This window comes from Oryctolagus cuniculus, chromosome 1, assembly GCF_051225735.1.
Source record: "Oryctolagus cuniculus isolate XC-2025 breed Fujian yellow rabbit chromosome 1, ASM5122573v1, whole genome shotgun sequence".
Lineage (NCBI taxonomy): Eukaryota > Metazoa > Chordata > Mammalia > Lagomorpha > Leporidae > Oryctolagus > Oryctolagus cuniculus.
In genome coordinates this window covers 209,451,300-209,464,609 of record NC_142867.1, presented here as the reverse complement: position 1 = coordinate 209,464,609, position 13,310 = coordinate 209,451,300, and the positions used below count along the sequence as shown (strand labels likewise).

Here is a 13,310-nt window from a genome sequence, read left to right as displayed (position 1 = left end):
TCCTAGTCTATGGCATTCTGTTATAATGCCTGAGCAGACTAAGACAAACACCTACAAATATTATTTGTTTGCTTTTCTTCCTACAGAAGAGTGCATCAAATTGGCTTTGAAATATGAACTCAAATTTGGCATGATTTCCTCATGATTAGAAAAAGGAAAAAGATGGAAGGAGAGCGATTAATAGGGGTCAAATTGTTCTGGTCTCTGAATTCCAGGCTGAGGAGTTGGGATTTGAGTATGTTGTAAGTGGGAAGCCACGTACATGTTTATGAGCAGTTATTTTCAGATGCTTGGTTTGGCAGGAGAAATAGGAAGGACATGTGTGGGAGGGGTGCAGGGTAGGGAACTGACTGGGGACCCAGAGGCCCTGAGCTCTCCCACTCCCTTCCCTGATCAGAGCCCCGCAGACACACCAGCCCCAACCCCTCCCTCCTCCTCCAGCACCAGTGCTATTAGACCATAGTCATTGTGATAGCATTATAAATCTGTAAGCAGTGTTTTGGTCAAATAGGAAAGACAATAAATTGGCCTTAATGAAAAACGGTTGACTTTCTTCCAAAGTCACATCAAACAAGGGTCAACAAATGTTTTCTGAAAGGACTGAATAGTCGGTATTTGAGGCTTTGGGTGCCCCATGGTCTCTGTCACCATAACGCGGCTCTGCCTCTGCAGAAAGCAGCCACAGACAACACACAAAAGACTGAGTGTGGCTATGTTCCCATAAAACTTTATTCACAAAAATAGACTGGGGACAGAATTTGGCTCACAGACCATTGTTTTTCAATGCCCGATTTGAAAGAACTTTAAGTGTTTTTTTTTTTTTTTTAGAAAATAATTCTGTGATTCTTCAGTGACTCTAAAAACTCCTTGATTCTCACTCTGACAAACTTCCTATATACATTCACAAATCCCCACCCCTATTCATTGTAGGAATGAAATGGAGTCATGATCTCCAAGCAATAACAAGCAAAGAGGAGTGTTAGAGTTGAACAGCTTTGCAGTTAGTCCTAGATTTGAGTCCTGACCCTGGCAACTGTGCGATGCTGCACACAGCACACAACCCTGCAGAGCTTCTGTTTCCTTATAAGCAGAATAGGCATAATAATTCATGGCTGTTGTGAGGATTAAATGTGTGAGTATGTAAAGCACTCGGCCTAATGCTTGGCATGGAACACGCCCTCAGTAAATAGTAGTTACTAACCCACATCAGCTCTATAAATAGCAGAGTCGAGGAGGACAGACCCAGCCTGAATGAAGAGAATTCCCTTGTGGATCCAGCCTTCAGGCCAGTACTGGCTCTAGACTAGAAGCAGAGAGAGTCACTTAAACATATACAAGGTTAGAAGAGAAAGCAACACTACACGTGAAGACAATGCTGTAAGACAGATTTGTATCAGATGCTTCTGATTAATCATTTACTAGTCCCATTGCACCAAATCCACTGGGCTGCTGGTGGTTTGGGAACCTAGTCGCATGCTTCCATTGAAGTAATAAGATCCTAGTCTTCATCTGCAAACTCTCAACAGCTGGTGAGTGGGAGAACCTCGTGTCAACAACCTCCTCTGGGTTCATTCTTCCGGGCTCAGGGGACCAGTCACCTTTTCTTCAGCTGAAAAATAAACACACCAAGAAAATGAATGCCTCTTTCCTGGGGAAACATGACACAGTGAGAAGCGATCAATAACAAGAAACAGCATGGGCTCATCTGTAGAGAACGCATCATGAAATGTAAGAAGACACAGACACACACACACACACACACGACATCTGTGACAGCCTGGGTTCAAATTCTGATCCTACCCCCTTATCAGTTGTGTGTTCCTTAAATAACGTCCATACCTACATTTCTCCAGGTCTCAGATGAAGATAATCACAGTATGTTCCTTTAAAGTTGCAAGGATTTAATGTTCACAAGTACAAAATGCTTAGAACAGTAAGGAATGCTAGATTAATGTTTGTCATTATTGGTGTAAGTGTTTTTCTTTGACATAGCTGAACGGAGTTTAAAAAAAAACTCATAATGAGTCAAATTCAATGTTAATCTGAAAAATCTGATTTGTATGACTCTTCAAGACTAAAATCTGAAATTCAAATGGAACTTTGGATTTTTCCCTCCCATGGGACAAGTCAGACCAGGATAATGGATGCTCCCATATAGTGCAGTTCAGTTCAAGTGACTGACAAAATGAACTGAAGAGAATAACTCATTGTAGTTCTACAGAAGGAAATTCCTGTTCTTAGGAACCATACATTGAAGTATTTAGGACCAGTATGTCATGATGTAGGCACATTATTCTCAAAAGATTCAAAAGAATTAGGTATGAGGTATGAAATTCAAAAGTTCATGGAAAACCAGAATGAAAAGGTAAGTATATTTTCCTGCAAGAAAATTTGAAGTCCATGTATAGTTTTTTTTAAAGATTTATTGATTTTACTTTAAAGTCAGAGTTACAGACAGAGAGAAGGAGAGGCAGAGAGAGAGAGAGAGAGAAAGATCTTCCATCTGATGGTTCACTCCCTAATTGGCCACAGTGGCCGGAGCTTAGCTGATCTGAAGCAGGAGCTTCTTCTGGGTCTCCTACGCGGGTGCAGGGCCCCAAGGACTTGGGCCATCTTCTATTGCTTTCCCAGGCCACAGCAGAGAGCTGGATCAGAAGTGGAGCAGCCGGATCTCAAACCGGCATCCATATGGGATGCCGGCACTGCAAGCAGCGGCTTTACCCACTACTCTACAGTGCCGACCCCCATGTATAATTTTTCAATTTGTGCATTTTCTACAAACTTTTGAAGACTGCTGGTGTGCATAAATTTTAATTTTTGTACCCAAATAAACTTTTTAATTCCATTTTTAAAAAGATGTATTTATTTAAAAGGCAGAGTGACAGAGGGGGAGAGCCAGAGAAAGGGACATAGTGGGTTCCATCCACAATAATGCTGCAACATCCAGGTCTGGGCCAGGGTGAAGTCAGGAGCCAGGGGCTCCATCCTGGACTCCTACACGCGTAGCAGAGGCACAAATACTGGATCATCTTCCACTGCCTTCCCTAGAGCATTATCCAGGAGCTGGATTGAAAGCAGAGCAGCTGGGACTTGAACTGGCACTCACATATGGGATGCTGGTGTCCTATGATGTGGTTTAATAACCTGCTGTGCCACAATGGCATTTTCCATTTTCCGTAAACTTTTTGAGCCATGCACACATATACTTATATGCTTTGTGAACGCAAAGATAGTTTGTTCACCACTGACTCAGCTTCCAAACAGTGCTGGCAAATCGTAGACACACAGTACATATTTGTTGAGTGAATTTTAAATGGCTTCAAATTCTTGCTCTATTATTATTATTATATCTGCGTTCTTTTGACTAGGTAATTTTTTTCTCATTCTACCTCATTTATGTAAAAAGTTTATTGTGATTATTATTTTTTTTAAAATACTGGGGCTAGTACTGGTGGGGCAGTGGGTTAAGCTGCCATCTACAATTCTACAATAAGGCATCCCTTGTGGGTGCTCGTTCAATTCCCAGCTGCTCCACTTCTTATCCATATTCCTGCTAATATGCCAGGGAAAGCAGTGGAAGATGGCCCAAGTACTTGGGCCTCTGCACTCATATGCGGTAGACAGGGATGACGCTCCTGGCTCCTGGCTTCTGTCTGGCCCAGTCATTACTATTGTGGCCACTTGGGAGTGAATTAGCAGATGGAACATTTCTCTCGTCCTCTCTGTCTCTGTCTCTTTCTCTGTCACTCAGCTTTTCAAATAAATAAAATAAATCTTTTTTAAAAATACAATGATCAGTTTCCTTTGATTATGATCTTGGTATGACTGGTATGATTCCATATGAATCCCTTGCATCTCTGAAATGTCTCCATTCTACCTCACATTTATTTCATAGTTTGGATAGATAGCCTCTGTCCTGGTATTTTGAAGTTACTTGAAAACAGGCTTTGGTATGGGTCTATTTTTAATGTATTCCTCTAGTAAACTGATGGCAAATTTCTATCTGAAAGTTTGTATCTTTCAGTTATGAAAATTTTTCTTTTTTCAAATTCCCTCTTCTGTCCTCTCCTCACTCCTCCTCCCCTTCTCCGGCTACTTCCTCCCACTCTCCTTCCCTTTCCCCCTCCGGAAATGCCTATTGTTTTGATGTTCAGTTCCCCAGAACAGATCCCTAATTTTATCTTTTCCATCTTCTTGTTTTTGTCCTATTTCTTCAAATGTATCACCTCTCAACCCTTCTAATGAACTTTTTGTGTTTTTCTATTTTTAATTTTTTTTAAAGATTTATTTTTTATTTGAAAGACAGAGTTACAGATAGGCAGAAGAAAAGAAAGAGAGAGAGAGAGAGGTCTTCCATTCGCTGGTTCATTCCCCAGATGGAGCCAGGATTCTCTTCCAGGTCTCCCATGTGGGTGCAAGGGCCCAAGGACTTGGGCCATCTTCCTCTGAGTTCCCAGGCAATAGCAGAGAGCTGGATCCGAAGTGGAACAGCCAGGATTCAAACCAGCACCCACATGGGATGTTGGCACTACAGGTGGAGGCTTTACCCACTACACTACAGTGCTGGCCCCTCTATTTTTAATTTTTAAAAAGATTAATTTATTTGAAAGAGAGAGGGAAAGACAGAGAGAGATTGTCCATCTGCTGGTTCACTCCCAAAATGGCCATAACAGCCAGAGTTGGGTCAGACTGAAACCAGGAGCCAGGAATTCCATCTGGACGTCCTCTGCTGCCTTCCCAGGGGCCTTAGCAGGGAGCTAGATTGGAAGCAGACTAGCCAGGACTCTAACTGGCACTTTGATAATGGGATGCTGGCATCAGAAACAGTGACTTAACTTACTATGTGATAATGATCACCCCCTCTATTTTTAAGGGATCTTGTTGTTCTCTGAATATCTCTTTTTGAAGATTTATGTATTTATTTGAATGAGTAACACAGAAAGAAGGAGAGATAGATAGATAGATAGATAGAGAGGGCCAGGAGCCAGGAGCTTCTTCCAGATCTCTCATGTGGGAAGCAGGTGCCCAAGTACTTAGCCATCTTCTGCAGCTTTCCCAGGCCATTGCAGGAAGCTGGATCGGAAGTGGAGTATCTGGGATAAGAATCATTGCTCATAGAGGATGCTGGTGTCGAAGGCTGTGGTTTTACCTGGCAGGCCAAAGTGCTGGCCCCATCTGTCTCAAAAAATTATTTATTTATTTATTTAGTTAGTTAGTTATGGTGGGGAGGGGAATTCCCATATGCCATCTGCTGCTTCACTCCCTAAAGGCTCCAAATGGTTGGAGCTGGGCTAGGCTGAGGCCGGTACTATGAAGTAGTGGGTTACGCTGCCAAATGCAATGCAGGCATCCCATGGAGAAACTCAATCCAGTTCTCTCACCTGGGTCGACCCAACTACTTGAGCCATTACCTGCTGCACCACAGCATGCACATTATCAGGGAGCTGGAGTCTAGAGCTGGAGCCAGCAATCAAATTCGGGCACTGCAGTGTGGGACAGGGTCATCTTACCTAGCATCTTACCCACCAGACCAACTGCCTGCCTCTGAATTTTCCTCTTTTTTTAAGATTTATTTATTTATTTGAAAGTCAGAGTAACACACAGAGAGAAGGAGAGGTAGAAAGAGAGAGAAAGAGGTCTTCCATCTGCTGATTCACTCTCCAATTGGCTCCAGCCGCCAGAGCTGCATCTATCCATAGCCAGCAGCCAGGAGCTTCTTCCAGGTCTCCCATGCAAGTGCAAGGGTCCAAGGACTTGGGCCATCTTCTACTGCTTTCCCAGGCCATAGCAGAGAGCTGGATTGGAAGTGGAGCAGCCGGGACTGCAGGCGGTGGCTTTACCCACTATGCCATAGCACCGGCCCCAAATTTTCCTCTTTTAATAGCAAAGAATTCTCATGGATACAGTCCTTCCTATTATCTAAGTTTTGTAATTAAAAAAAATATTTTATTCTACCTTACTGTCTATTTCCCCCAAGTTGCTGTGTTCAAGTTCTTGGGTGCCTGCCACTCACTTAGGAGACTTGGGTTGAGTTCTGGGCTTCTAGCTTTGACTTGGCCTATTCCTGGCATTGTAGACAGTTGAGAAGCAAACTAGCAGATGAAAGCTCTTTGCCTCTCTCGCTCGCTCTCTTTCTTACTCTCTCTCTCTCTCCTTTCAAAAACAAATATATAATGGAGCACTACAACTAACTGCAAAGTGTTTTATGTGTAGGCAAGTGCTCCACCTCAGCAGGGTGACCTGTTTGAGCTGAAAAACCTCTCACCTCCTGCGCTTTGCATCTTTAGACATTCTCCTTGAGGTTGGCGAGAATATCCAGGGGCAGATTTTGTAGTTTTCTTGCTTAGTAGGTGACAGCCTGGAGCTGACAGGGGAAGCGGGCCTCGGGCCCTCTGTTGTCAGTGTGCGGACTCTGACTTAATCTCACTGACTGAATGTGACACTTGTCTCTGAGGTCCCTCAGTCCTGCCTGTTCTCTTCTGAGAATTCTCCTCTACACTGCAGGCTGTGAGAATGCTGATGGCACAGACAAGGGGATGGTGTCTAGATGAATATCTTTTTTTTAAAGATTATTTATTTATTTGAGAGGTAGTATTACAGAGAGAGAGAGAAGGAGAGACAGAGAGAAAGGTCTTCCATCGCTGGCTTACTCCCCAAATGGCCGCAATGGTCAGAGTTGAGCCCAAGCCAGAAGCTTCTTTCGGGTCTTCCATGCAGGTACAGGGGCCCAGGCACTTGGGGGCATCTTTTGCTGCTTTCCCAGGTCATAGCAGAGAGCTGGACGGGAAAAGGAGCAGCCAGGACATGAACCAGCACCCATATGGGTTTGTGGCACCATAGGCAGAAGCTTAGCCCACTACACCACGGCACCGGCCCTAGATGACTCTTTTAATGTCCTTTTAAAAATGTAGTTATACCTCTGCAGCATCTGTAGCCATCGTATTTTTACTTATGTATGTGTTCAAGTGTCACTACCCAGATCAATGCACAGAATATTTCCTGCACCCAAGAAAGCTCCCTCTTGTCCCCTCCCATCAAATAAATACTGCTTAAAGCAGACACCATCGTGACTTCTTTCATCATAGATAACTTCTGCCTGTTCTAGATAGAACTTGATTTTTTAAATTTATTTAGACAGGTAGAGTTATAGAAAGTGAGAGAGAGAGAGGCAGAGAGACAGGTCTTCCTTCCATTGGTTCACTCCCCAAATGGCCACTATGGCCGGTGCTGCACCAATCCAAAGCCAGGAGCCAGGTGCTTCCTCCTGGTCTCCCATGCGGGTGCAAGGACCCAAACACTTGGGCCATCTTCCACTGCCTTCCAGGGCCACAGCAGAGAGCTGGGCTAGAAGAGGAGCAACCAGGACTAGAACCCGGTGCCCACATGGGATGCCAGTGCTGCAGGCGGAGGATTAACCAAATGAGCCACGGCACCAGCCCCCTAGAACTTGATTTAAATTGAAACATATATTGTGTACTTTTCTGTGTCTACTTTTTTTTTCTAACATTATGCCTGTGAGATTTTCGTCATGCTGTTTCAAGTGAGCTGCCACTAATTTCTTTCATCTCTATGTATTGCACCATTATATGAGCACACCATGTTTTTTTTTATCCATCTTACTGCCTGTGGACACTTGAGTTGTTTCCAGTTTGGGCTGTGCATATAATCTTTCAAGGGACACTCTTGAACATGTCTTTGGTATATTATGTGCTATGCCTCTTTGTTGGATACCTACTCAAGAGTGGATTTGCTGAATCTTAGGACATATATGAGTATTATTTTTAGCTTCAATTGATATAAATAGGTTTCATGTGATTAGTACAGATTTATTTCCACATGAGTAGTATATGAGAATAGGTAGTATATGGCTCAACAAACAGAACAACTCTTTCCATTTTAGCCATTATGGTGGGTGGGTTGTAACATCTCATTGTGGTTTTAATTTGCATGTCCTTGATAACTGAAGATATTAAGGATGATTTTATGGTTTTTTGTTTTTTTTTTTTTTGAGCATTTGACTCTCCTTTGTGGAGTGCCTGTCTGTTTGGATCATCTGTCTTTTATTGATTTGAAGAAGTTCTTTATAAATTTTGATTAGGGGCTGGCACCACGGCTCACTAGGCTAATCCTCCGCCTGCGGCGCTGGCACTCCAGGTTCTAGTCCAGGTTGGGGCGCCAGTTCTGTCCCGGTTGCTCCTCTTCCAGTCCAGCTCTCTGCTGTGGCCTGAGAGGGCAGTGTAGGATGGCCCAAGTGCTTGGGCCCTGCACCCGCATGGGAGACCAGGAGGAAGCACCTGGCTCCTGGCTTCGGATTGGCGTAGCACTGGCTTTTGGGGGTGAACCAATGGAAAGAAGACTTTTCTCTCTGTCTCTCTTTCTCACTGTCCACTCTGCCTGTCAAAAAAAAATTTTTTTTGATTGGTAGGAGTCCTTTATCAAATACATGTTCTACAAATATCTTTTTCCAGTCTGTGACTTACCTGTACTTTCATTTAATAGTGTCTTTTGTTGAACTTAAGTTCTTAATTTTTATAATGACAAATGGAAGACCCAATTTTAAGCAACATAAAAAGGAAATTTTCCATTTGGCAGTCTGAGTTATCTTTCTGGCATTGCTGTAACACACTGTAGTAGAACTTGTTCTGAGCAGAAGGCTGTTTCAGGGTTCAGGGTTGTTATGCCTCGTGTACCAACTGTCATCAAGACTGAACACTACCAGACACAAACTAGACCATGCTATTCTAGGATCTCAATACCAGTAAGCAGGAGGAAAGGTCAGTCATTGGTTTCATGGCAGATTATAGTGCAACGGAGCTTTGGTCCTTAAAGAAAGAAAGACCGATGATTCCAGGCCAGGGAGTCACTGTGTCTGCACCCCTTCTTTACTTCCTTGTTAATAATGTAACTTTGGATAAATTTTAAATAATCCTGCAAATGCCTCCCTACCCCCACACCCCACCCCCATTTTCAACAAACCAGAACAGAAAGATGAAGTATTCTATTATGCACAAATGCTGAAGTTTTATTATCCTTAACAAGGAGTGGCCTGGGGAGATAGTTGGCCTACTAGCTAAATATTGACCAAGAGTAAAGCTATAAATCAACTGCTCAAAAGCAGATCAGCTATTTTTGACCCCTGAAGGAACAGTAATTTCATATAGTCAACTTACTGTCTTTGGCAACTTTGCTGCAAATAGTTTTTAAGAGAAATATTCTGGAGACCAGCATTGTTGCACAGTGGGTTAGGCTGCTTTCTGCATCATCAGCATCCAATATGAACACAGGCTACAAAGTCCCAGGTGCTCCACTTCCAATCCGACTACCTGCTAACATGCCTGGGGAAGCAGCAGGAGATGAACCCTTTGTACCCCTGCCACCCACGTGGGAGACCTGTCTGGAGTTTCTGGCTCCTGGCCCAACCCTGGCCATTTTGGCCATTTTGGGAGAAAATCAGTAGTGGAATCTCTCTCTCTCTCTCTCTCTCTCTCTCTCTTCATTCTCTCTCCCTTTCTCTCTGTCACTTTGCATTTCAAATAAATAAAATAAATATTTTTTAAGCAAAGTATTCTAGAAATAAAAATCCTCAAAACAAGCCATCTTTGCTGTGTGCCTCACACAGTAAGGGCTCAAAAAATATTTCTCAGCTGAATTTGAAGGCGCTGAGGTGAGTATATGGAGTTATACATGCCTTAAAATGATTGAGCTTGAAATTCTTTTAGCCCAGGTAGGTGGACTGGAATTTGGACCATAGTTGTTCATTTGCTTCTTAAGAAACTCTTGGAGCTAACAGAGTAACATTTTTCTTTTTCAGGTGCGTCCTTATGATCCTCAAGTCTCTGAAGAACAGGGCAGAACAACTATGCCCCAGGTTCTTGTTAGGGAATAAAATATACTCATTTCTCTACAGTGTTTATCAGAAGTTCAGCTAAGACATATAAACCAGTGGAATAGAATTGTGAGTATAGAAAGGAACTCATACATCTATAGTCAATTGGTTTTGACCTTGAAAATGAAGCCAAGACAATTCCATGAAGGAAGAAATGGTCTTTCAACAAAGGGTGATAGGATAATTGTGCATAAACATGCAAAAGAACAAAGTTGTAGATGTACCTCACTCCATGAACACCATATACAAAGTTAACTCAAACAGAGCTAAGGCCTAATTTGAGCTTCACCAATAAAACTCTCAGAAGAAAGCTTAGAGTTAAATCTTCACGACTCTTTATTGGCACTGTGGGTGGCATCTTAACCAGTTATGCCATAACATCAGTCCCAGCTCGCTTGCTCGTTCTTTCTCTCTCTTTCTTTCTTTCTTTTTCTTTTCTTTCTTTCTTTCTTTCTTTCTTTCTTTCTTTCTTTCTTTCTTTCTTTCTTTCTTTCTTTTTCTTTTCTTTCTTTCTTTCTTTTTCTTTCTTTCTTTCTTTTTCTTTTCTTTTTTTCTTTTCTTTCTCTCTCTCTCTTTCTTTCTCTTTTCTTTCTTTCTCTTTCTCTCTTTTTCTTTCTTTCTTTCTTTCTCTCTTTCTTTCTTAAAAAAAAAAAAAGATTTATTTATGTACTGGAAAGTCAGAGTTACACAGAGAAGGAGAGGCAGAGAGAGAGAGGTCTGCTGGTTCACTCCCCAATTGGCTGCAAAGGCTAGAGCTACACTGATCCAAAACCAGGAGCCAGGAGCTTCTTCTGCATCTCCCATACGGGTGCAGGGGCCCAAGGACTTGGGCCATCTTCTACTACTTTCCCAGGCCATAGCAGAGAGCTGGTTCAGAAGTGGAGCAGCCTGGACTTGAATTGGAGCCCATATGGGATGCCAGCGCAAGCCACAACGCTGGCCCCACCCAGTTCCATTTCTCATTCAGCATCCTACTAATGTGCACCCTGAGAGGCAGCAGTTAACATCTCAAGAACTGGAGTCCCTGTCAGCTACATAAGAAATTCAAATAAAGTTCTGAGCTCCCGGCTTGGGCCTAGCCCAGCCCCAGCTGTTGGGGGCACTTGATGAGAGAACCAGAGAATGAAAGAGATCTCTTTTACTTTCTGTAATTTGCTTTTCAAATAAAAAATTGGAAAAGGACTTGAAAGGACATTTCTTCAAAGAACATATATAAATACCCAATAAATTTATGAAACTGCGCTTCACATCATTACTTATTCAGAAAAAGCAAAACAAAACCATGAAGAAATATCACTTCACAACCACTAGGATGGTTGTAATAAAAAAGGTGGAAAATTACACAGGCCGTTGAGAATGTGGAGAAATTAGGACCCACATACGTTGCTATCGGGAAAATAAATGATTACATGTCAGGTTCTCAAATAGTTAAATGGAGTTACTACATTACCTAGCAATTCTACTCTGAAGTATCCACCCAGGAGAACTGAAAATATATGTCCCTATACACAAGCTTGCACATGAATGTTCATAGTAGTATTATTCATAGTCACTAAAAGGCTGATGCAAACAACCTAAATATCTATCAACTGATGCTTGGATAAACAAAATGTGACATATCATATAGTGCAGTATTATTAAGCCATACAAAGGAATGAAATATTGGTATATGCCATTGTATTTGTATTCTTGCCAATAACACAATATCACAGATTGGTAAGTTTTATTGAAAGGAGGTTAACTTTAGCTCCAAGGTCAAGAGGCCACCTCTGGTGATGGTCTTCTTGCTGTCAGACTCCCAACACAATGTAAGGAGCCTCATGCAAGAGACAGGGAGCACGCTTGTGTGTGCCTGTGTCTCCTCTGGTCCTCTCCTGCCACATCAAGGCACCAGTAGTGAATCATGGGGTATCTACTTTGATGACTTCATCTAACCCTCTTATCTGCGCTTGCAGCTTCTGGATCAGTGGTGTAATCCTTCTTGCTGTTGGCATTTGGGGCAAGGAGAACCCAGAGAATACTTTTCTCTTCAATGAGGCAGCCACCAATGTCCTCTTCATGTTCACTGGCACTGGCACTGTCATGATTCTTTTGGGCGTTGTTATTTGCTAAAACTCTTTGCAATGTTTCTGCCTCTCATTTTTTTTTTTTTTTTATGGAATTGGTTGCTGCCACCATAGGATTTGTTTTCAGACTTAGATTAAGAACATCTTTAAGAACAATTATGACAAGGCTTTGAAATAATACAATTCTTTAGGAGATTATATGAGTGGTACAGTAGACAAGATCCAAAATATGTTGAATTGTTGTGGTTTTATTAATTACAGGAATTGGAAAGATGCTACTTATTGCTCAGCAAAAGGATTACCCAAGGGGCTGGCGCTGTGTTGTAGCTGGTAAGACTGCCACCTGCAGTGCTGGCGTCCCATATGGGTGCCAGTTCGAGTCCTGGCTGCTCCGCTTCTGATCCAGCTCTCTGCTATGGCCTAGGAAAGCAGCAGAAGATGGTCCAAGCCCTTGGGCCCCTGCCCCAGTGTGGGAGACCTGGAAGAAGCTCATGACCCCTGGCTTCAGATCAGCACAGCCCCAGCCGTTGCAGCCATCTGGGGAGTGAACCATTGAATGGAAGACTTCTCTCTCTCTCTCTCTCTCTCTGTCTCTGCCTCTCTGTAACTCTGCCTTTCAAATAAATAAATAAATCTTATTTTTTAAAAAAAGGATTACCCAAGAGTTGCTGTACATTGGAAAACTTATGTGCAAGGAGATGCAGATAAATAATGAAGATTGTTTAAACAGGTGATGACTACTGTGATGTCACAAACAAGAGTAATTGCAGGAATTTCTTTTGGCATTGCTTGCTTCCAGTTGATTGGTTTCTTTCTAGCCTGCTGCTTCTTTCATGCCATAAGATAACCAGCATGAGATAGTGTTCCCAGTGTATCTGAGGCTTGTTCCTCTCCAACTTTAAGGATACTTAGATTCCCACCTGTGAACTGTAAGAATGCCCGTATGGAAGACTGACAGTGCTACTTACCAACAAACTAAAAAACTACCAATACACTGATTGAGTCAAGGTATTGGTTCAGTATGTTCTAGGTCTGCATTTCATCCTATTCATATTAGGTCACTGAAACCCTGTGTCATTCTGAAACACTGAAAGAGCTAGTAAATCATAAATGAAGTTTAAAAAACACATTCAAGTGAAATAATGTTACAAATCTATCAGTTGTGGATTCCAAGAATTTTTAACAACATGGAAATTCTAAAATATTATGTTATATGAAAACAGAACAGAGAAATCATTTAATATGAACCTTGAACATATTATATTTCATGTGATCTGATTTGAAGGAAATGTGCCATCATCTTTGGATTATGAAAATATATTTTCACATTTGTATCTCTTGGGTTGTGCTTTTCACTT

General features: G+C 42.2%; 1 protein-coding gene across 3 annotated transcripts in view; it reads right to left on the bottom strand.

Moving 5' to 3' along the window:
• Positions 1–711: 711 nt before the first annotated feature.
• SLC44A1 (solute carrier family 44 member 1) overlaps positions 712–13,310 on the bottom strand; it is a 227,171-nt gene continuing 214,572 nt past the window's right edge. For all 3 annotated transcript variants that reach the window (XM_051855994.3, XM_051855997.3, XM_070055087.2), the window contains one exon: positions 712–1,609. In XM_051855994.3, the coding sequence (XP_051711954.2) occupies positions 1,595–1,609 (15 nt within the window). In that variant the 3' untranslated portion in view covers positions 712–1,594. The remainder of the gene's footprint in view (positions 1,610–13,310) is intronic.